Here is a 22,152-nt window from a genome sequence, read left to right as displayed (position 1 = left end):
TGATGAGTTTGGATAAATGGACTCATTTACTTAAGGAGCGAGCCACAGATTCCATTCAAGTTTCATTTCATAGTTATAACTTCTGCTTAAAACTGCAATTCCACGTTACACATCCCATATGATGCTTAGATCCTGAGAGCCATTTGAGAGCATCTGAAAATGTATATGGATATTTTAAAATAATTTTAAAAAACAATATTTAGACAGACCAATAGATAGCATTTATGGAATCCTTCATTTATATTTAATTCAGTGGGCTGAACATGGTGTTGGCAAGAAAGTCTAGAGCACAATTACAAAGTACATTTAATTACATGTATTTTGGGCATTTAAGCAGGAGGTTGAGTTACAGACAGGAGTCGAATGTATCAATTATATTAAAAAAAACAACTGAGATTTAAAATTAAACTCTGGCCTCCTAAATATATAACCTCCTCTCCTTACACTCTGACTTCGCTGACATTAGCTATGATTGCTTAATCGTCATTTGACCCTACTACCCTCGTGAATTTACTACTAAAGGCTATGAACAAATGAAGTTTATGCGTCAGGCTTATACAGGAACAGTTTACTTTGTCAAGATGAATAGAGTTGTCATGTCAAGCATCAAAAATGTCTACTAGTGGTCATGAGGAAGTGGCTGTTGTACTTTAGGGCAAAAGGCTAATCATGTTAGAGCTATAGGGTTGGTTAGTGACAATCCTCTGAGCCATGTGCAGCTTACTCACGTCTGAAGGGATTTCGCCTTTGATCCGGATTCAGCATCCATCCGCAACACCCAGTCCTGCCTCCTGGACTCCATGCTGCTTAGCATTAACCCTGCATAGAGGCAGATGTCATGCATTCGTGTTTGTGGGCTCAAAATAATAAGAATATATCATATTAATTTGTTTTGTGCTGTTGCCACAGTGCGTCTGCACACTTTGGAGTTTTTTTTGTTCTGCAGCTTGTCTGATCTGAATTTGGAGTGTTGGTCTAGAAAGCTCCTGATTCACACATAAAAAACATTTTTACAGACATTGTCAATTTCCATCCCTTCATTGTCTATTCTTCTTTTTCCACAGTGAACTGAAATAAAGCAGATGTACTGTAAGGTGATCAGGGCTTGCACTTTAATTACATACAAAAATAATGAATAAATTCTCTTTCCTGTTTTCTTGAATTTTATCCAATAAATCCAATAAATATTACATACTGTGCTTTATTTACCAAATTAATACTTGTAAACAAAATGTACCACATTAATGGTAAATTATAATAAACACATATTTAATTGGTAAAATAGTATAATTTGACATTATGAAAGTGATCATTTTAATACTATTATGATTGTCATACACAGCAGAACACACAGTGCACGCAACAAAATGTGTCATCTGCATTTAACAGTGGGCAGCCACAAAAGTGCACCTCGGTGGAACCTTGGCCTTGTGGAACCTTGCGGGACCCACAACCTTTCGATTACGAGTCCGCTTCCTTAACCTGCTAGGCTAGGCTACCACTGCCCCACTTATCATGCCGAACAAGGACAGAATGTTTTCAACCCGTCCTTATATGCATTCCAACAGCAGCACGTTGAATGGGCTGGAGGTTGGGGGGGGGATATTTATCAGGAACCTAAATTAAGATGTCGTAAAAGAACTGCATGCACACACACACATGCTGCACACACTCCGGCACAGCATCAGAGGTGATGGGAGGGGGGGACTATTGCATCCTACCCTGTGGGGTGACAGGGAGCAGCTACAGCCCACGTCAACAGCGTTTGACCTCCACGCACTTAACCTATATAGAATTCAGCCTGGAAGTGCTGCCATTTTACGCCCTCCTCCCCGTGGCGAAGGCCCTCGGGGACGTTCCCCACTTCCTCCTGCCTCTGATGTTGACCCGTCTGAAAAAGACTTGGCCCCGCCGCTCTCTGCGCTCAGAGATTTTGAGAGGAGCGGCACATTTTCAGAAATAAGCAGACGAACTCGTGTGCGTCGCACTGCTGGGCCAGCGGCTCCCTTTCACGCTGAAAGAGGAGCAGGGGACTATTAGCCGCAACCTCATTCTGCCGCTCAACGGCAGCACTGGCCAGGACTGCTCCCGCCCGCTCCTCACACTGGATCCAGCGGAGTCGCCGGCCTCGGTGTCACATCGCTGCGCCGTTATGTCACTTTACGTCACTATCAAGTGCAGGGACGGAGTTGGAATGGGATGCATACGTCAAAACTCAGTTGATTATCACTTGGGGAAACGTGCCGATTATCACCCAATTTGCCCTTTGAGCGTGGACAACCAAATGCGGTCGTCAGAGACGCGTAAGCAATAAAAATTGACGATCCAGCATACAGCAGACGTGCACGCACACGTCATGAGTGCAAGCTACACCACAACTACCTCTTCATTTAAATTTTGATAAATAACCATTAAGTGCCTAAAAATCACACATTAATTATGACCACAGAAGTCATATTTAAGATTGCTATTCCCCAGTTTTATTTTCTTAAGCCTTAAATCACTTTTTAAGAATAGCCGGAATTGTGGGTAGCCACTGCACCTTTATTACAACTAAATCCCGGCTTAGAGGACATTTCATTGGCTAATGTGGAAAAAGCCCTCGGGCACAAGCCGGGCTATAAGTAGAACACAATCACATCCACCCGCCGCGCCCCTTACGGATTGATTCCCCAACTTCTGTTTGCGCTGAGTCTGAGTCTGTTTACGGGCTGCGATGCAACTTTTACTTTTCGCACGTCGCGCAGCATCGTTTTGCAGACATGTGATGCAGGGGGCAGCCACGGAGCCACCGGGGAAGAGAATTTGTTTCCCTCCCTCCACCACAGAGGCTTTATTAACCACAACTACTAAAGGTTACATAAGTTGTGCTTGCCCACGGTCTGCTGGACAACATGAGATCAGACCAAAAAGGCTCTTAAGAGTGTGGCTATATGAATCAAGTGGCCCGTGGGCTCTTCTATATCCTGAAATCAGCAGACGACGCACACAGAAGCAGCACAGAGGCATATGAATTTGTAAATTTGCAATATCAAGATGAAAGACATTTTTATCATTTAGGTTTTATTGGAAAACAAGAGCAAAGCAATACAATAAAATGCTATTAGCATCACCTGTAATATATTATCTACCCTTATATATACTCACTTTATAAAAACTGTACAGTTATTTGTGTACAACAATAGGAAGACTTTTAAAAAAACTGTACCCAGAAGAGGACAGAGGACAGATATTTACATGGGGAGGATAAATGTTCTTCGTTACCGAAGGACATGGCTGGTATTATCAGCAACTGCCAAATGATTACAGTACGCAAGATCTTATTTTATTATTGTTCTTATTCATTTTCTGTCCCTCTCTCCCATAACATACAGACAAAATGCTGTTACGGTGTTGCAGTGACTCAGTTTATGAATCGTATCTTGTGGAACAGTCTCCGAATGTCAGGCAGAAGCACCACAGACACTCATGGTAGGTACAGAAAGACCAGGCCCATTCAGATGTGCGACACATTATTATTTTTGTGTGTGTTACCTCATCACAAGACCATGAAAGCATGAAAAAAAAAAAAAAATCTGCAGTCGCTCAGCGGTGAATCAGTGCAGGAAATGCTGTAACACCAATACACAATTTCTACAATGTCCTACAATGTCCTATGACGACTGAGGTCTTTTAAGGCTGTACAAGGACAGGTTTCAACAAACTAACAAATGACAGATGAGGTTGTTGTGTTTCTTATTTACATTTGGCTTATGTAAGAAAATAAATGAAGAAAGTGCACTGTTGTTTGGTTAATATGCTGAATACATGCCACACCTCTGGTTCTAACGTCAATTCAGTTTGAGTGTATAAGAGACAAGTCATCATTTTGGCTCCTATAGCTTGCTCTGCGAACCTTTCCAATATGTTACTTAGCAGCAATTAAGTTCATTAAACATTCATTTGCAATTCAATAGCATCTCAAGGTTCTCAGTTCCATTTTGTTTCTGTTCTGAAGCTCATTAGCCTAAAACAGTATTGCACACAAGAGCTTGAACATTGGTTGCCATGATCGCGATAGTCTTTAAACATGCCGTCCTATGAGAGAGCAAAATTCCAAACTCCCACTAGAGGCAGCGTTCAAAAACAAGAGACCAACCCCAAAAGAAGCTATTCTTAGGCAGGATAAAGACTGAGGGCCTGGTTTTACCATCGCTATATAAGATGTAGCGCAAGGGGAGTGTTCACTAATGTCACGTCAAGTTTGTACTTCACGATTTACATGAAAATAAAATTGGTACAAACAAGAAAGAACTGCTTGCTAGTTACCAGTATCTTGGATGAAAGGAACTAACTACCCACCCAGCACTTTGTGCATAATTATTTCTGTCACCCACAAGATGAACTTTAGCTTTAGCTAAAAAAAAAAAAAAAAAAAGGTAAAGTGGGAGGAGCCCATATGTATGATTGACAGTTCTCACAGCTCCCTGTCCTTCCCGTTTTATTCAAATGATCAAGCGACTGTGAGAACGACCCTAAGAAGCAGCAACAATTATATACATATTTAAGAACCAAACAATAAAAGAACTGTTGCTCAGGATACATTGTAGATGTAGATCATTTTTTTATGAACATTATTAACCATTCTTTCATTCTTCTTCTAACCGGCTAATAATTATATAGACTACTTGAACACTGAAATGGAACATAAACGTAAAACTTTAGTTTTAAATACACTTTGTTCACGGGACCAGATGAGGACTTCACATGTATGATGTTGGTTCTAATCCTCCCCGGACCACACGTGAAACCGAAGCTAACATGCAGACAGCTCATCTGTCTTTAAGTCATGTACTCTGACTGATGAACACTCCCCACACTCTAGATATTAAATAACGCAGTTTGCCTGTATGCACAGACTCAAAGGGAACAGAACTCGGTGGGTTTAAGGGACACTAGTTTGCTTTTATTCTTTCAAATAATTATTATTTATACTACATTATAGCTTTTTTTTTTTTTTAAACGTTATTATATACTTTTTAAGAGACCAGCTCATTAAAAAGTGATTGCACAGCCCATACCACATTTTAGACAAATGATAATAAATACTTTGTCTTATAGAAACTAACTGACTTTTTAATTTTCAAAAAGGGACAGTCATTACATTTCTATTTAAATGGCTGCAAAAATAATCTGCGTCACATTATGTTGAGCATTCATTTACCTGAAGCAAAAAAAAAAAAACAGTGTATTTGTGTTTAAGTTAGTTCCACAAACGAGCAGAAGAATGTGCTTCACAACACACTCCAGGACCAAAACGCACTGGAGAAATGCTGCTACACTTTGTGTGCTATGACTTAAGTTATACTGCATCACAATCTCATGGCCTTCATGCATTATCATCTTATGGCATCATGCAATCACGTAGCTCTCCGTCGCTCTACGGTGACCCACCTCTTAGCTCCATCGTCTCCAATCCACTTTTGACCGAAAAAAATCTAACCACACTTTGGAGTTATTTTTAATATTATTACTATTACTAGCTTCCAATCCGCAGCACTCATATTTCAGACTCCCTCCTCAGAGACCTTACTTCTAAAGGCAGCGTGTCCTGAATGGACAGGGAGTCTGAGACGGCACCAGTGCTTGTGCGTTCCAGCACCACACTCTCACTACCAACGTTCTCCACACCTCCGTCCTCCTGCCCCTCTTCCTCATCATCCAGATCATCCTTATCCATGAGGGCCACCTCATTCTCATAACAGAATGAGTTGGAGCTGGACATGATGTATTTCTTCTCCGCCAGATCCCTGGCACTGCACAGAGGTGTGCTGGGCACTTCGTAGGTGTTGTCAAAGCGAGAATAGTCCACCTTGTAGAGGTTCTTGTCCTCAAAGAGGACTGGCTCGAAGCGGTGACCCCACAGGATCTCGCTGGCCACATAAGAGCTGCGACACTGAGTGGTCATGGCGGTGGCTTCCACCATGCCCTCAAGGATGACCACGATCTCAAAGTCTGAGGTCTCCAGGTCCTGCTTGCTCATGTCATAGAAGGGGCTGTCCTCGTCGATCTCATGCACAATGGTGATGGGCGACACCAGGAAGATGCGGTCAATGCCGCTGTCGAATCCTACGTCGATGTCCATCTGGTCAAGGGGGATGAACTCCCCCTCAGCCGTGGTGCGGGACTTGAGGAGCTGAGCCCTGACGTGGGCCTCCACCAAGTGGCTCTTGCGCAGGTTGCCCACCCGCCACATCAGACACAGCTTGTTGTCCCTCATAGCTACGGTGGCATAGTGGCTGAAAACTAGGGTCTCATTCCTCTTCTTGGGCTTGGCCATCTTGGCCATGACCGCACCGATGATGAAGGCATCAATGATGCATCCCACAATGCTTTGGAAAACCACCATGAAGACAGCAATGGGACAGTCCTCTGTAACGTAGCGATAGCCATAGCCGATGGTGGTCTGGGTCTCCACAGAGAAGAGGAAAGCCGCAGTAAAGCTGTCAACATTCGACACGCACATCTGCGTGCTGTTCTCTAAGTCCCCGTAGGACAGGGCCACCAGCCAGAAAACGAAGCCAAAGAACAACCAGGACAGCACAAAAGACAGGCAGAAAATGATTAGCATCCAGCGCCAACGGATGTCCACGCAGGTGGTGAAAATGTCCGCCAGGTAGCGCTGGCCCTTCTCGCTCATGTTGATAAACTGGACGTTGCAGTGGCCGTCCTTATTGACAAAGCGGCTCTGGGGCTGCTGCGTCGTGTGCACCGTGCCCCGGGCGTTCCCATTGCCATAGCCGTTCGGCACCGAGATGGTTGCCAGCTTCATCCCGTCCTCCTCCGAAGACACGATGCTGTAACGGTGGGCACGCACGCTCCCCATCACTTCCGGCTGGGAGGCCTGGGCCACTTCTGCCTTGGAAAACAGTCTGAGTTTTTGGAAGAAGCGTTGGAGAAACAGTTTTAAAACGTACGGGGGGACCCAGCACACGCGGGAAATGTGGAGGACGGGATCCTGGGGACCAGGGCCTACTGATCTCTGGGATGCTCTCGCACGTGGTGCCCTGGCAAGCGCTGATCAGTCCTCGCTCACGACTGCCTTAGATTTCATCAGTTGAGTGGCCTGTGGAGAGAAAGTCACGTTTAACCAACTGGAGGAAATGGTTTCCTGTTACCTTAAATAATACATCCAACACTCAGTGCTGTTTTACCGCATTAGAACATTTAAAAACTGTAAAAAAAAACTGTCAGGCTGGCAGATTTCCATTCAGACACAAGAGATCCACATATCTTCACCCTTGATGAGAGTATTAATTGGATCGCCAACTGATCATCGAGAGTCACTTTACAGATCAGATTTGCATGTGGTAATTCGCCAGGTAACTGAAGCAAAGGACACAAAATCACAGCACAAAATCAAAGCCCTTAAAATAAAAAAAATGTAAAATTGTGCCACCCTGATACCCCTGCAGCAGCTAGCCAGAGATGACAGGTCACTCTCCTGCGAGGCGGAGGTGAGCTTATATAACGTCGGTACAATTTGTCAGCAACACTTCACATGTTGTTAAATAGCTAGATAACAAGTAATTCTTTTGGAATATGTAAAAATGGAGTAAGAATGATTGGGATAGTTTAGAATTGTCTCTTTGTTTGCTCTTTGACACTAGATTGCCATTGGTTGCTGGAGAAGTTTGCCAGATTTCTCATGTGGAGGATATGGGATGATACAGCAGCTTTCTGTAAGACATCTTTGACATCTTCCATCCAAACTGTGCAATGTACACCAATCAAAATGTTCAGTTAGCATAAGCTACTCCACTGTTACCAATTAGAACTTTGTCGTGAAATAAAAGGAAAGATGTTCCAAATTGTATAATTAAGTTCATTATCACGTTTACTTTTTACTTTAAATCGTTCGTTAAACATGTGACTCCATGGCTCATCTGGGACAAGCTGCAACTTGCTGGCTTGTGAGTGGTCTCCAGGGGGACGTTCCTGCCCTGTCCTGTCCCCGCTGTCATGCCCACAGCCCGGTAAGTATTAACACGCAGATCCGGTTACGGGGCTGCTCTTCAAAGATGCAATCAGAAACCGTTTGTGGTCGTGAGCGCCACTGGTCAACCTGTGTCTGAAATCGACAATCTGATTGGAGAGTTACTATGTGCGACTGTGTTTCTTCCCCCGCTCCAACCCTTCAAGATGATCGTGCATCAAAGACCCAACACCCAGATCCCAAAATCAGAGTCGCGAACCCCTGAAACACACCGCCTCAAACCTCCATCAACAACTTAAGCCACCAGCACGCAGATCTCAGCTTTACATATTTAGTTAATATGTGCATCCTTTTTGTTGTTTGTTTTGTGCGTGTGCGTGTGCGTGTGCGTGTGTGTGTGTGTGTGTGGGAGGGTGTTTCTGTGTGTGTGTGGGACGGTGTGTGTGTGTGTGCAATTAGGCTACACAGCAGAAGCAGATGGAAACTTGTTACATAAAGCCGCTCTATTTTTACTAGAAAGAGATCAATTAAATTCTGTCCGATATTCAGTAGCTGGCCGATGCAAAATGACCTGCCAAAGAGAGAAATTAGCGTAGGTCATACAGTAGAGCAGCAGCTCCCTGGTGCCCATGAGTCCTAATGAATGAACATCACGAATACCCGACTTAGTTATGCATTTTATGCATTTATTGATAAAAACACCACAGTTCGAGCAAAGCTGCGTGGTGGAGCTTTCTTTTTGTTTAAAAAAGATAATAGAATTTAAACTAATTCATTTCCTAATACCTTACATTGCTGTTCAAAAAATGTTTTTTTTTTTCCTCTGCCGCATTTTTGCATCATTGTTATTCTTATTTAATAATGTTTTTAAAAGGTTATTAGAAATCCTCGCGCCAGAGGAGAAAGTTCTTACCTGTTGAGCGCGTCACTGCCGCGGCCGCCGCTGCCCTCGGCTGTTAATGCCCATGATGCCCGGGGATCGGCGTCCCGCGCGGCGCGCGTCGGTCGGGGGGGGAGATGCGCTTAAAAAGCGCGTGCGCGCGCGAGCGTGAGCGCGCGCCCGCCCGCCCGCCCGCGCGCGCCCGAGAGAGCGAGAGAGAGCGAGAGAGAGAGAGAGAGAGAGAGAGAGAGAGTCTCCGCCCCGTCCGCCAGATAGAAACATGTTGACCTGCTTTAGTGCGTTTTCAATCATGGTCGTGACTGTCCCAATGTTTTTTTTTCAGCGTTTTTATATGTATATTAGTCATTACATGCATTTGAATTGCATAAAAAAAGATTCCGAGTTTTGTTTTTTCAGCACTTTAAAGTGAAATGCACAAAACATGTACAAAAAGACAGTGTACTTAAGAAATGATTTACATGTATTTGTCCCATCAGTTGAATTCAAATAAAGCAGTTCATGCTTCTTTTTATACAGGCATCAAATATATTTACATATATTACAATTCTTCAGAAACTGCGGTGATGACCAGAAAAGGGCCTCTACTCCAGGGTGGTGTAGTGAAACAGACTGTAGTCTGCATGATGGTGACCATTCTCAAATCTAACCATGTCCACGAAACGATGCCCCCACTGGATCTCTTGGGGCCTGTAGGAGGTGCGGGTTTGGCGCAAGACACCCTTGGAGTCGTCTATGTAGGTGAAGGTCACCACGACCTCAAAGTCCTCCTGTCCAAGGCAGTCTGGACTCAGACTGTACAGTGGACTGCCAGGCTGAAGCCGGTGGACGACCATGGCTGGTACAGCCAGAGTGATGGAGGTGCTCTGGAGACCCAGATTTTGCCAGGACAAATGGACCTCGCCCGTGGGGGATTTAGTGTAGCGCACCAGCTGTGCCCTGACAGAACCTTCTAGAATGTGGTTTCTTCGAAAGTCGCCGATGCGCAACAGCAAGCAGAGACCACCGTCCCAGACACTGATGACAGCGTTTTTGCTGAAGCCAACAGTCCACGCCCTCTTACGAGCGTTTGCCATCTTTGCAATGGTGATGCTAATTATCAAACAGTCGATGAGGCATGAGAGCAGGTCCTGGATGCTCACCACCACCACGGCAACCACGCAGTTCTCATTCATGCTCCGGAAGCCGTAGCCAACAGTGAACTGAGTTTCCATGGCGTACAGGAAGGCTCCAGTGAAGGTGTACACGTTGGATACACAAAGTGTGTTTTCTGGATTGCCAAGGTCACCGTTCTCATAGGCAATCAGCCAATAAATGAGACAAAACAGGAACGATGTCAAGACGTATGATAGAGCGAAGAGAAGGAGTATGACTCTCCACCTGCTCTCAACCAGGGTGGTGTAAATGTCCACCACAAAGTGCCCCCACTGGCCAGGGATCTGCTGGAAGGCCGTGTTAAAACGGCCATTTTTGTGAATGTAGCGCTGCCACTGTGTCTTGTTGGTCGGGGGCTTCGTTGGCCTGGGCTTGTGTGTCTTCTGGGTGCTGATAAAGAGGTCTTTGCCTGGATACATGTCTACAGCACAGGTCAGCACCATGGTGTTCATGATTATGAAATCTGGAAAATTCAGAAGATGAGAAAAGTGGTTAGTGGTTGGTGAAACCAGATTAAATGCAGATATCATTCCCAACATTACTTGTGTTTGTGTGCTTGCTGGCGGAACGAAAATATGCTACCGCCTAACATCAAAGTGATGGGAAACATAGGGGTCAGCCTGCGGGGTCACAATCTGATTCATGAATGACATTAAAAGCACAATATTGCCAATTAGGGAGATCACCTGGAACAAGTCTGTTTGGGTCAGCCAGCCAGAACGTGGACCACAGGACAGAGAGTTAAAGAGCAATTTTCCTCAATTATATGTCACCAAAATCTAATAGCCCTGTGTGATTAATGAGGTTTAAAACCACACAAGCCACTCGGTCACCCAGTGCCCAGGGATACGCAGGATTTAGAGACAACAAGAAGTAGGAGTCATGGAGTGCAGCCAGAGACTCTGAAACCTCCAGGTAATATTTTACCCAATGGGAGTTGAAACCGCCTGCTAATGGGGCTTTACTGTAACATTACAAGGCAAAACAGTAAGAGAAAAATCTTTGCTTTAATTGGTGAAAGTTTAAGGTCTTACTTGCGGTCAGGGATCCCAGCTGTCAATCAACATTGTAAGCACCCATAACAGATACTATGCCACTGTGCTTGTGATAGTGAAGATATTGGTATTGCTATAAAGAATCCTGTTTTTGTTTTTTAAACCTGTTTTACAGTTGTGGTGTAGACAGTCAGTCCGTAATTCATGTACAAATTTTGATTGTGGCTCAACATAATCTGTACTTTTGTTAAATATTCACACATATTTTGCACATAATTGCACATATAACATTATGGCTGTGACACCTTTCTTTGCTGTGGTGACGAATTAGCATTTTTAATAACATGACCTGTGACGGGTGACGTCATTGACTGTGACAGAAATGTTAACCCCAGCATGATGCAGTTTGAATGGGACCCAGTTATTAATGTCAAAGTTTGGGTTTTTTCGTAAGTGTACAGATTTAGATATCTGGTCTTGTGTGCTTTATATGTCTCCAGGAGGTACATGCTCTGTAGCAGACAATGTGAAACTGGGTCTGGCTGGTATCTGTTCTAAATAATTTTAAAAGCACGAATCAACTCAAGGATTTCAGATGCATTGTGCAGTATACAGTACAGGCCAAAGGTTTGGACACACCTTCTCATTCAATGTGTTTTCTTTATTTACATTTACATTGGTAGATCCTCACTGAAGGCATCAAACTATGAATGAACACATGTGGAGTTTTGTACTTAACAACAAAAGGTGAAATAACTGAAAACATGTTTTATATTGTAGTTTCTTCAAAATAGCCGCCCTTTGCTCTGATTACTGCTTTGCACACTCTTGGCATTCTCTCGATGAGCTTCAAGAGGTCGTCACCTGAAATGGTTTTCCAACAGTCTTGAAGGAGTTCCCAGAGGTGTTAGGCACTTGTTGGCCCCTTTGCCTTCACTCTGCGGTCCAGCTCACCCCAAACCATCTCGACTGGGTTCAGGTCTGGTGACTGTGGAGACCAGGTCTCCACTTTTTGTTAAGTACATAACTCCACATGTGTTCATTCATAGTTTTGATGCCTTCAGTGAGAATCTACCAATGTAAATGGTCATGACAATAAAGAAAACACATTGAATGAGAAGGTGTGTCCAAACCTTTGGCCTGTACTGTATATGAGACAAATACATGAAACCTTGATAAAAGACTAGTTGGTTTCATAAATTCATGTTTTAAATCTTGATTGGACAAGGCCTGGCTGACACGGAATGGATGGTGGTCAAAATCAGCTGGGAGCAGAAATCTCAGGTACACCACGTTATGTACCTTTCAAATCCAATGAGAAATCTGGAGAGGTTGGGCAGGGCTTGTGATGGGTTTGAGATGACTGGATGAAGCACGCTGTGAAGGAAGTGCGCTCCTGAAAGATTATCGAAATGTTTCAAGATTAATGAAATATTAATGTAAAAAGAAATGTCCAATCAGAAAACATCTACAGTACCAGCATATTGTCTCACAATCTATATCTAATTAAAATGTTGCACTTTTCCACAAATTTGCAGATAAAGTGATTGTGACTTACTTGAATGTCAGAGACAGGAGTAAAGTTGAAAACCGGTGATCAGATCTCTTGGAGATGCAGAGTGTTTCTCGCTTCATGGACTCGGGCACTTAAAGCAGTTGCGTCTGACCTGGAGGTCAGGTCTGCCCCGTCAAAGCACCAATCCTGGCATGCGCTGTCTAACAGAGGTGCATAATTCCTCTCTGCTCCCTGATTTATGGCCGGCGTGTTACACAAAAACGGCTGGACCAACAGAGTCTGTCAGCAGGCTGTAGTCTTTAAACCGTCGGAAGGATTGTCACTGAGACGTGTTTCCACTCTGCCTTGACGTGTCTTGCTGATAAAGAAGATTATTATTCATTACTGAGTCCGCTTAACCTTTGTCATGTCCAGATGGAAGCGTTTCATCCTGTACCTGTTCCTAGGCACAACTGCTGAACATATTCTGACAAACCTTCTGTGGTTTTGTATTTAAGCTATTAATAAATGCATTATGATCTTCTCCACGATACACTTTGGGGATATTTACTTGTTTTAAGTATCACTACTTTGTAGTCAGAATAATATGTGTTTCAATTGAAAGAATCTCATAAATAATAACACACAGATAAATAGATTCTCCGACATGTAACATGCACTTCCACTTCTTTGGGATAAACTGAAACGCTCAAAAGCCTTTGTGAGCCCAGAAGGTAACTCAACCTCATCACACAAGGTGCAGACTACAGGACAAGGAAGTTAAAGCAGATTTAATAAGTAGCTAATCCTTCTGGCTTTTGCATCTTTTCCATTCTTTGCTAATAGCCTGGAAATGATGAGTCCCACTCAGGGTCAAAACAGAACGACTGAACCTTTGCACACAAAGTTAGGTCTTGTAAAGCCATGGTGTAGTTTGCGATTACAACTGGCCTTGGGACAAATGAGTTGTAATGAGCTTCCCTTTGACCTGCTCATTCCATTGGAGAAAGGTCGCCTGGAAAGATCTGGTTGTTACTTCTGTCACAGCACTGAAGAATAGGATTTTTGTTGCCAAGCGAACCAGGGGGGGATGGCATGTAAGCTCATCTCATATTCACTCATTTTCAGCTACTCTAATGCCATATCGGAGTCACATTAACATAGATAATCACATTTCTAGAATATGTGGTTGATGCCAGTCAGCTTTCTTTGATGTATATCGCATTGTATATCACACACCCTAGTATAACAGCAGGAATGTGACCTCCTTAAACTCCTTCTCCACTGCCATTACAGAGCCTGCAGCCTCTGGGCACCCTGCTTGGATGAAAGAGCTAAAGGCAACAATAGGGTGGCCAATGTACTCATCATGTTCTGTAAAAGCTAAAGACCCATGGGCTCAGCAGCATTGAGTCTTACAAAGTAAAAAGGACGCGGCTCTTGACCAGCACAAGTGTATTTAGCATGAGTGTAAGCATCCCTTCATGTCAGCTGGTCTGTCATGAGCACATTTCTTGCCTAGGTTATGGGACAGTGACACTGGTTGCTATGTGATATAACAGCCTTTATTCTGAATCTCCTTATGTTACATAAAGGAAGTGGAAACAGTTGAGATGAGGACATTTAACCCCTTTAGACCCCCCCACCACCAACACACGTGCACACACACACACACCCACACACACAAACACACATGCAGACACCCTTCTCATGTCTTCAGTCCGTGCAGTTATTGCATCCATGAATGTTGCCAAGGCCTTCAGTGTTAAGGTTAAAAACATGATTTTCGGTTTCAGGGGAGTTGTTTCACCCCAAGAAAACTGTATAGTGGAATAAAACTGTTGTTTTTAAGTTAAGGGAATTATCACAGACCATTTTCAGTTAGAGACTACCCAAACATCTATGTAGCTGTACTACAAGGCTTTTGGTGAGTCGGCAGGGACGCTTTTGGAATCTGGGTAGGCTGGAGGAAAATAAAGTTAAAGTGAAGTGATTGTCACATGTGATACACAGCAGCACAGCACACGGTGCACACAATGAAATTTGTCCTCTGCATTTAACCCATCACCCTTTTGTGAGCAGTGGGCAGCCATGACAGGCGCCCGGGGAGCAGTGTGTGGGGACGGTGCTTTGCTCAGTGGCACCTCAGTGGCACCTTGGCAGATCGGGATTCGAACCGGCAACCTTCTGATTACGGGGCCGCTTCCTTAACCGCTAGGCCACCACTGCCCCGCTTGGTGTTAATAAACCCCTTGAACTCTTTATTCCTTTGTGACGGAACAGTTTTTGGACAGCTTGTTGAAATATGAATGAAAAGCCTTCAAGAAGTATGATTCTGGCCATCAAGGAAGAACATTGCCATGAGTGAACGTAGGTGGTCTGCAAAAAAAAAGGACTCTAAATCCTGCGGCTTCCTGCTGCCAGATTCCCTCAGATGAACGCTGCATGCATACCTAGTAGTCCACAGGATCTAAAGGAAAATGTGCTTTGTCAGCCAGTCTGTCAAGCGAACATGGGTTACTGAAGCCGCTCTGCAGCATCGAAACCCAGTACACCAAGTTATGAAGTAGCTCTACATGATCTGAACAATACTGCCCTCCAGTGGATATAATAGACTGCCGCATTGAATCGTTCCCATGAACAGTATAAAAGACGAAAGAACGTACTAAACATCAGCATTGAGATGTGCAATGCAATTAAGCATGATTAAGGTGCAGCACAAATTCAACGCACATAGAGACTGCAGAACACAAATATAAAAAAAATCATCTAAGTAATTACCATTGACATTACAGACACAATCGATTGTCATAACAGCCTGTAATATGAGGCGACTGATATTTCAGCTCGTTTCTGGTTGTCATAACAGAATCAGGTAGGTGATGCCTCAGTAGTGATTTGGTCTGTTTCTGTGTATTAAACACAACTGCCTGCTATGCAATCATCACCCAACAGAGCATGGTTTATTCAGGCTCAGAGCAGGTGGAGCACTTTAATGAATAAAACCCCATAATGAGATCCAGTGCTGAGCCATGGATCATGTGTATGCTTTGATTGTTAAGCACATGTCCCTTTGACTGAACATGTTTGCTGGGTACATATTAATTCAGAGCTTTGAGCTTTATAAAGGGTCATCTGAGCATCTGAGTTTGGCCCCAATCATTTGAACGTAGTCAAGGCACAACACAAATCTGGATTTTGTTTTATCTGTTCAATCAGCCTTAGAATCCTCATATGAAGAGTTAAGAGGGAAAAAATGCAACTTCTGGGACCCTTTCTCATCCTCGTTGCTTGGGAAGGTAAGAAAGTTGAGAAATAATTATGAAGTAATGTCGCATCCTCAGGGAAGCAGCTTGATAGATGGTGCATGTTAAGTGGAACCACATGACAATTCTAATTTTTGCTTAATACCAGTGCCTGGCATCCGAGCTGAAACGACCTGTGTGACTCAGCGATGTCTGGCCAATAATTTGGTCTCGAGTTATGTCATCACCATGCCCCAGTCTCAGTCCTGCAATCTGCCAGTCAACCTGTCCATGATCGATTACCAGACCACATACGTTGTGAGTATTTGTGCATTTTGAGTTAGCATGTGTCTTCCTGCTTTCAAACATGCACTAATTTAATAAAAATTTTCCCCAAAGGACACAAAACTGATGCAATTCTCTAGTTTACTGACGGTCACAATGGTAAGTTTTAGAATGTATTCATCCTTTTGGACTTCTCATACATCATATAGAACATTCTACATAACTTTTGCTGTGGGAACAGATATGGAGGGATCCGAACCTGGCTTGGAACAAATCAGAATATGATTTTGATGTAATTGTACTACCTGCCAGTCAAATCTGGACACCCCAGCTGACAGTGAAAAATGCGTGAGTATTCGTCTGAAGAAGGAGCAATATGGTCCATCGCATCCTGAACATTCCACAGTTCCATTCCGCAGTCGCTCTGCATTTATCCATTGACTTTAGGGTCACTGCAACATCTGAGCCTGCCTATCCCGATGTAATGGTGTCCAGTGACGGAGATGTTGAATATGCTGTCCTCATGGCAATTACAGTGAGCTGCAACATCAACCTTTTCACCTACCCATTTGTCACAGATTCCTGCCCTGTTGCCATCAACGGCTGGAACGACACAAGAGGTATTGTCCAGTCAATCTCCGTTTTCGTACTCACTGAAGTCATGTTGATTACTTAGTCAGTGTGTTAATCCAGTCAGGAACATAGCTAGAATTTTGTAGAATTATCTTCTCATAAGGAGCGTTCTGTGGTACAATGGATTGCACACTGGACCTCTAGACTTTTGATATGAAGATTTGATGCTTTATATGAAAACAGTCACTAACTTTCAAAAGTTTTATTCCAGGATGTGGTCTAAGCCTGGAATATGGGACTGTACAGTGGATAGGCGGAAACAATGGAGATTGGGAAACCAAGTCTGTGACGCTTCAGGGGACGGATAATCATGACAACCGTAACTATCTTAATGTGAGGGAGTGGCTCTTTGGTCAAATAGCAATTTTTTGCTTTCTATGCGTCTCTCCTATAGGGAGAGATGTACAACATGAAGCGATGAAGGTTGTGGGTTTTTTTTGGGAGCTAATTTTAGTGAGAGAATGTGATAATGAGACATGTTAAAAAGTGGTGACCTCTGACCCCTCAGGTAACAGTCTCTATCAGACCCTTTAGTCCCTTTGTGACCCTGGTCATGCCCAGCATTCTCATCATGTTGGCTGACCTGGCGAGTGCTGCCCTTCCATTTGAAGGAGGCGAGCGCAACACCTACAAGGTGACCCTGGTGCTCAGCTTCATCATGTTCCTCAACGCGCTCACCCAGGGGCTCCCAGATGACGGCCCATGTAGCCCAGTGATCAGTGAGTGAAAAACGAACCCACGCATACTGAGTTCTTTGTTCTGTGTCTGACTGCGATCTGTTTCTCTGCTCTGTGAAGGGTATCACTACTGCCTCTGCCTCGTGGTTCTCGTGGTGAGCCTGCTTGTCTCCTTGGTGCTGAGTCGTTTGGATGCAGATGGCAGCATCCTGCCATGCAAATCTCTCAGATGTTCTGAAGGAACACGTAATGAAAAGAAAAAACCCGGCAAAGAAGGTAAAGGCAGCGTTATGATGTTTAAAATGTAGCTTTGTAATAAATACCGAACTATACAGCAGTGACTTAAGACAACTCTCACCACACAGGTGTCAGCGTACTAACTGTGACTGACTCAAAGGAGCATGGGATAGAAAACTCTCTGCTGAAGGTGCTGAGCTTCCTGGAGGACATGGAGCAACATCAGGAGGCAGAGTATAAGCGAAAAGCTTTCACCACTGAGATCGACAAAATCTGCTTTTGGATATATCTGTGCTTTGACATCATTTATGCCATCTGCATGCTGAGCATTTCCCAAATGAACTTATGTGAGACAAACAATCTCAGCTTTTGGTCAAAAAAATTAATTCCATGAAGAGCATTTGTTGTTCCTGGCAGATTTTCATTAAAGCATGTCAGTATACTTGATGCAAATATACACTTTTGCATTGAAATACACCTTTGCTGTTTTGCAGATTTAAACAATTTTCAGCTATTGATATTGATTGCTTCTCTAATCAAAAAAGATCATTAAAAATATTTAAGTTATATGAATCAGTGTTTGAATTGAACGTACTATAACTAATAGCCATTAGAGTGCAGTAGTGACTATTTTGTAAAATTATGGTAAAGATCATTTTAAAGTATGCTGGCAAACACAGAATCATTAAACATGGGCATCCAATAAGAAATGTTTTGGTCAACTTATTCACTTCATGTTATCTCAAGTGTATAATAATGGCTTATATGCCACACTATTGTCAATTAAAGTATGTATTGTTATAGATTCTAGTACCAACATAAAAGATCAATAAAAGTCATGTACACAGAGTGGCATAGAAGCTTTTATTTTTCCTACATAATTCTTTTAGTTAAGTCCATCAAATATATGTATCTGCATTACATACAATTTCATGTCTTGACCTGATTTTCTCAACTTCTTTATCCACTGAGGCACTGTTGGTTTAAAATATTGTTTGAAAGATGCTAGATTTTATTAAAAAAAAAAAAAAAAAAAAAAAAAAAAAAAAAAAGGTAAATCAGTTTACATTTTTGACCTGTATTGTGCACAATATCCATGAACAATGATGATGGAACACATTAAGCAGAGATATTTATTTACAAATTATATGAGTTTAAAAGATTGCTGCACTGTCAAGTCTAAATATGTGCACTTAGACACAATACATAATACTGTTATGTTTAGTATTTTTTTCTAAAAGATTCCAGGAAGCCTCTGAGACATTACAGAGCGTTACTTTTGAGGTAGGACATTGCTTTGGTAACGCTACTGTGCACCATTATCCTACAGTTGGTAGACGCTGCCATGGTCACAGCACTCCCACTCCATCAGCTCCGAACGCCGGAACCACAGAGCGATCTCCGCCTGGGCCACTTCAACAGAGTCAGACGCATGGATAATATTCCTACAAACAGACATCTTTACGTCAACACAAAACAAACCCACAGGGACAGAACAGTGTGTGTGTGTGTGTGTGTGTGTGGGTATACCTGCTGATGTGGATACTAAAATCACCTCGAATAGTCCCTGGCTTAGCTTCAGCAGGATTGGTGTCACCAACCAACATCCGTGTGGACTTCACCACATTATGGCCCTCCCAGACCTAAAAACATTTCACACACACACACACACACACACACACACACACACACACACACACACAAAAAGGCAATGCACACATGTAACAATATGTAACAAACTGTTACCAGAGGTAGATCAGGTGCTTATTCATCACAATCACTACATTTAGAAAAGTGCAAGTGGGACGCTGGGGTCTACCGAGGTGGACGTTGACCGAGCAGCAGAAAAGGAAGGCGGCCAGCAAACAGACTTCCACAGCTCGGAACTAATTTGCTGTTATCACTAAACGGGATCAGAGTGATCCGGTCTAACTCTGTATACACAGCTCCACCGAAACATTGCAAAATTCAGACAGATGACGGGGGAAAAAAATACATTGATAAAAGTTTGGGTCTATAGGGGATGAAATTATTACCATAGCAACCACAGGCCCGGAGTTCATGTAGCGGAGCAGGCTGGGATAGAAGGGCTTCCTGTTCAGAGATGCATAGTGCTGAGCCAACAGATCCTCAGAAGCCTGAGAGACAACGACACAAGGCGGGTGAGACGGAGGACGAAGGAGAACTTTTCACTGGCTGAGAGAGTCAGCGTCCCACCTGCAGCATCTTCAGACCAACCAGCTTGAAGCCGCGCGTCTCGAACCGCTGGATGATCTGGCCGACGAGACGCCTCTGGACTCCATCGGGTTTCACAGCAACCAGTGTCCTCTCTCTCACGCCTGGAATATCTACAATTAGGCACGGGGGCTTGAATTACACACTAAAAGTCCATCTTACCTCACTTTTCAAAATGGATTCGGCATTAGGGTGGTTTTCCTTCATAAGCAGGACATGCATATTTATAGTCTCATTATAAATATACGCGAGGGAGAGAGAGAAGTCCAGTCCTAGAATTATAAGCACTTTTGAATGAATAGACGTGCAATTCCAGGGATGAACACGTGCTGCAAATGACCACACGCTCGACAGAACACGGAGCTAAACACGATAATTAACTAATTCCGGGGGTCGTGACATGCGTGCGCTCACTACTCGCCTCCTAACACAATAAAACAGAGTTATCGAACACAAAAAAAGGCGCCGTAGTCGACGCTACATTTTACAGACAGACAAGACTAAAACTAAGTAAAAAAAAGGACGAGTTTGAACGTGGCTCCTTGTGGCTCCCCATTGTCCCGCCGTCCTGCACGCGAGACTACACTTCGACGACATCCTTCCACATCTCATCATTTACGGTTCTTTTTAAAAAGCACACGCAACGCTTCTAAACGACACGTCGTCGTCGCAAATCTCACACACACACACACACACACACACACACACCGAAACGTACTTGAAGTGGAGCTGAGGGCGCGCGCTCGTTCGTAAGGAATTCTGGGAAGAGCTCGGGGTCCGAGTGGAAGAACAGTCCGCAGCAAACATTTGTGTAAAACGGTCATCGTAAAACGTAAAAAGAAAGGCACCGGGACGAGTAAACACGAAGGACGCGAGTCGCCTGCTGTCCCCGCCGCCGCGCGCGCCCAACTTTTGTCGCGTGAGCAAATTATCTCCGGATGGGGACCGGGGGGCGGAACGAACAGCGGTCCACGCACAAGACGTCCCCCGGCGGCTGGCGCTTATATGTCCGGCATAAGTCCAGCAGAAAAATAAACACACAAAGCTGCGGCGGCGCCGGCAACCCTGCAGGTCATTTACCTGGAAAAACGTGGCGCCGACCAGCCAATCAGCACGCGGCTCCCGGGGTCGTGACCTCACCCTTCAGGGCGCAGCCGGCGGGGTCACGTGGGACGAGACCAGAACAGGCACGCCGCGCACTAATGACTAAATTGGCAGCGAGTTCCATTAACATTTACATTTACAGCATTTATCAGACGCCCTTATCCAGAGCGACTTACAGTCAGTAGGTACAGGGACTGTCCCCCCCTGGAGACACTCAGGGTTAAGTGTCTTGCTCAGGGACACAATGGCAGTAAGTGGGATTTGAACCTGGGTCTTCATAGGTGAGTGTGTTACCCACTAGGCTACTACCACCCCACAAACACAGTCACTCCCGCTCACAGACGCTGCCTGCGAATGTGGGGGCGCTCGGAGGGAGTTGCGGGCCAAATAACCTTCTTCTGCAGAGCCTACAAACTTGCCCGGGTCCCCAAGACCATGACAAGACACTCTGCTGATCGCAGGGCCCAACATGAACTGACACTGGTTTGTGTAACACTACCGTTCAAAAGTTGAAGGTCATTTAGAAATCTTTTTTTTTTTTTTTTTTAAAGACAATTAGAATAATCATTAACAAGCTTAAAAATAACAATTTAGTCAGTCAATCCCACATCTGCTGGTGCACTAGATACTGTACTAGTGCGCCAAATGCCAGTTTGGTCACGTCTTTAATCGGTGCAGTTATTTTCAATCACACGAAGATGAAAAGTTTTCTAATGATAAATGAATCTTTTAAACTGACAGACGTGGGGTAACAAACACAATTCTATTGGAAATTAAGACGGCCTGTTGCTGATTGTTCCTCTCTTCATGTATGCAGACATTAAAAAGAATATATCAAATGAATGCATTCTAAATGTTTGAACAAAAGTGTAAATTACAGTTGGTTTGACACGTGGCCAGTAGAGTCCTAATGAGTTAGACATTCATAAAGTCACAGGTTCAAACTCCACTGAATACCACTGGGTCCCTGTAAGTCGCTCTGGATAAGGGCGTCTGCTAATGTCACTAATATAAACAATAAGTAATGGATATATGGGTCTTAAGTGATAAAAAAAAAAAAAAAAAAAATTATACTGACTTTTGTTTTAAGTGATATGGCAGAGAATTAAATTGGCACATATATAGATGGTGTGAAATGCCCTTATCTCATGGTTAAATACATTTCCTTCTTGAAATGTATTTTCATCTTAGGGCCCTATGCAACTGCTAATTGCCTAC

The 22,152-nt window shown here is 43.7% G+C and overlaps 4 protein-coding genes across 5 annotated transcripts; 1 reads left to right on the top strand and 3 right to left on the bottom strand.

Annotated features, from left to right (window-relative positions):
- Positions 1-157: 157 nt before the first annotated feature.
- LOC114794346 (inward rectifier potassium channel 2-like) lies at positions 158-9,000 on the bottom strand. Of its 2 annotated transcripts, XR_003750337.1 has the most exons (3): positions 8,889-9,000; positions 5,434-7,105; positions 158-819 (listed from the first exon to the last, which is right to left on the bottom strand). XR_003750337.1 is itself a non-coding variant. In XM_028986844.1 (2 exons), exon 2 carries the CDS (start codon positions 6,863-6,865, stop codon positions 5,540-5,542), a length of 1,326 nt encoding a protein of 441 aa, XP_028842677.1. In that variant the 5' UTR covers positions 6,866-7,105; positions 8,889-9,000; the 3' UTR covers positions 3,047-5,539. The 2 variants fall into 2 exon arrangements, 1 of the variants encoding a protein (XP_028842677.1); XM_028986844.1 differs by lacking the exon at positions 158-819 and having other exon boundaries at positions 3,047-7,105.
- On the top strand, positions 7,474-18,023 carry LOC114793834 (5-hydroxytryptamine receptor 3A-like). Its single transcript, XM_028985963.1, has 12 exons — positions 7,474-7,496; positions 7,650-7,721; positions 15,738-15,817; positions 15,933-16,081; positions 16,163-16,207; positions 16,290-16,396; positions 16,496-16,668; positions 16,893-17,014; positions 17,190-17,400; positions 17,479-17,634; positions 17,724-17,942; positions 18,013-18,023. Exons 3-12 carry the CDS (start codon positions 15,775-15,777, stop codon positions 18,021-18,023), a joined length of 1,236 nt encoding a protein of 411 aa, XP_028841796.1. The 5' UTR covers positions 7,474-7,496; positions 7,650-7,721; positions 15,738-15,774.
- Positions 9,349-12,669, bottom strand: LOC114794355 (inward rectifier potassium channel 16-like). Its single transcript, XM_028986859.1, has 3 exons — positions 12,582-12,669; positions 12,326-12,419; positions 9,349-10,491 (listed from the first exon to the last, which is right to left on the bottom strand). Exon 3 carries the CDS (start codon positions 10,478-10,480, stop codon positions 9,458-9,460), a length of 1,023 nt encoding a protein of 340 aa, XP_028842692.1. The 5' UTR covers positions 10,481-10,491; positions 12,326-12,419; positions 12,582-12,669; the 3' UTR covers positions 9,349-9,457.
- Positions 18,024-18,813: 790 nt separating the features above from the next.
- On the bottom strand, positions 18,814-20,885 carry LOC114794365 (nucleoside diphosphate kinase-like). Its single transcript, XM_028986876.1, has 5 exons — positions 20,549-20,885; positions 19,813-19,943; positions 19,632-19,733; positions 19,126-19,238; positions 18,814-19,040 (listed from the first exon to the last, which is right to left on the bottom strand). Exons 1-5 carry the CDS (start codon positions 20,652-20,654, stop codon positions 18,920-18,922), a joined length of 573 nt encoding a protein of 190 aa, XP_028842709.1. The 5' UTR covers positions 20,655-20,885; the 3' UTR covers positions 18,814-18,919.
- Positions 20,886-22,152: the final 1,267 nt, after the last annotated feature.

This window comes from Denticeps clupeoides, chromosome 7 (genome assembly GCF_900700375.1).
Source record: "Denticeps clupeoides chromosome 7, fDenClu1.1, whole genome shotgun sequence".
Lineage (NCBI taxonomy): Eukaryota > Metazoa > Chordata > Actinopteri > Clupeiformes > Denticipitidae > Denticeps > Denticeps clupeoides.
The sequence above is the reverse complement of the archived record's forward strand: the minus strand, read 5'-3'. Positions and strand labels throughout refer to the sequence as shown.

What these genes read in the sequence shown, in the direction of transcription:
- LOC114794346 (XM_028986844.1), bottom strand. Translation starts at nt 6,865, where the DNA reads ATGGGGAGCGTGCGTGCCCACCGTTACAGCATCGTGTCTTCGGAGGAG.
- LOC114794355 (XM_028986859.1), bottom strand. Translation starts at nt 10,480, where the DNA reads ATGAACACCATGGTGCTGACCTGTGCTGTAGACATGTATCCAGGCAAA.
- LOC114793834 (XM_028985963.1), top strand. Translation starts at nt 15,775, where the DNA reads ATGCAACTTCTGGGACCCTTTCTCATCCTCGTTGCTTGGGAAG. An exon ending in CAGCTGACAGTGAAAAATGC is followed by an intron (nt 16,397 to 16,495) that starts GTGAGTATTCGT and finishes CATTGACTTTAG; the next exon opens with GGTCACTGCAACATCTGAGC. An exon ending in CCCATGTAGCCCAGTGATCA is followed by an intron (nt 17,401 to 17,478) that starts GTGAGTGAAAAA and finishes TGCTCTGTGAAG; the next exon opens with GGTATCACTACTGCCTCTGC.
- LOC114794365 (XM_028986876.1), bottom strand. Translation starts at nt 20,654, where the DNA reads ATGACCGTTTTACACAAATGTTTGCTGCGGACTGTTCTTCCACTCGGA. An exon ending in CGCCCTCAGCTCCACTTCAA is followed by an intron (nt 19,944 to 20,548) that starts GTACGTTTCGGT and finishes GCCTAATTGTAG; the next exon opens with ATATTCCAGGCGTGAGAGAG. An exon ending in CCGGGCCTGTGGTTGCTATG is followed by an intron (nt 19,239 to 19,631) that starts GTAATAATTTCA and finishes AAATGTTTTTAG; the next exon opens with GTCTGGGAGGGCCATAATGT.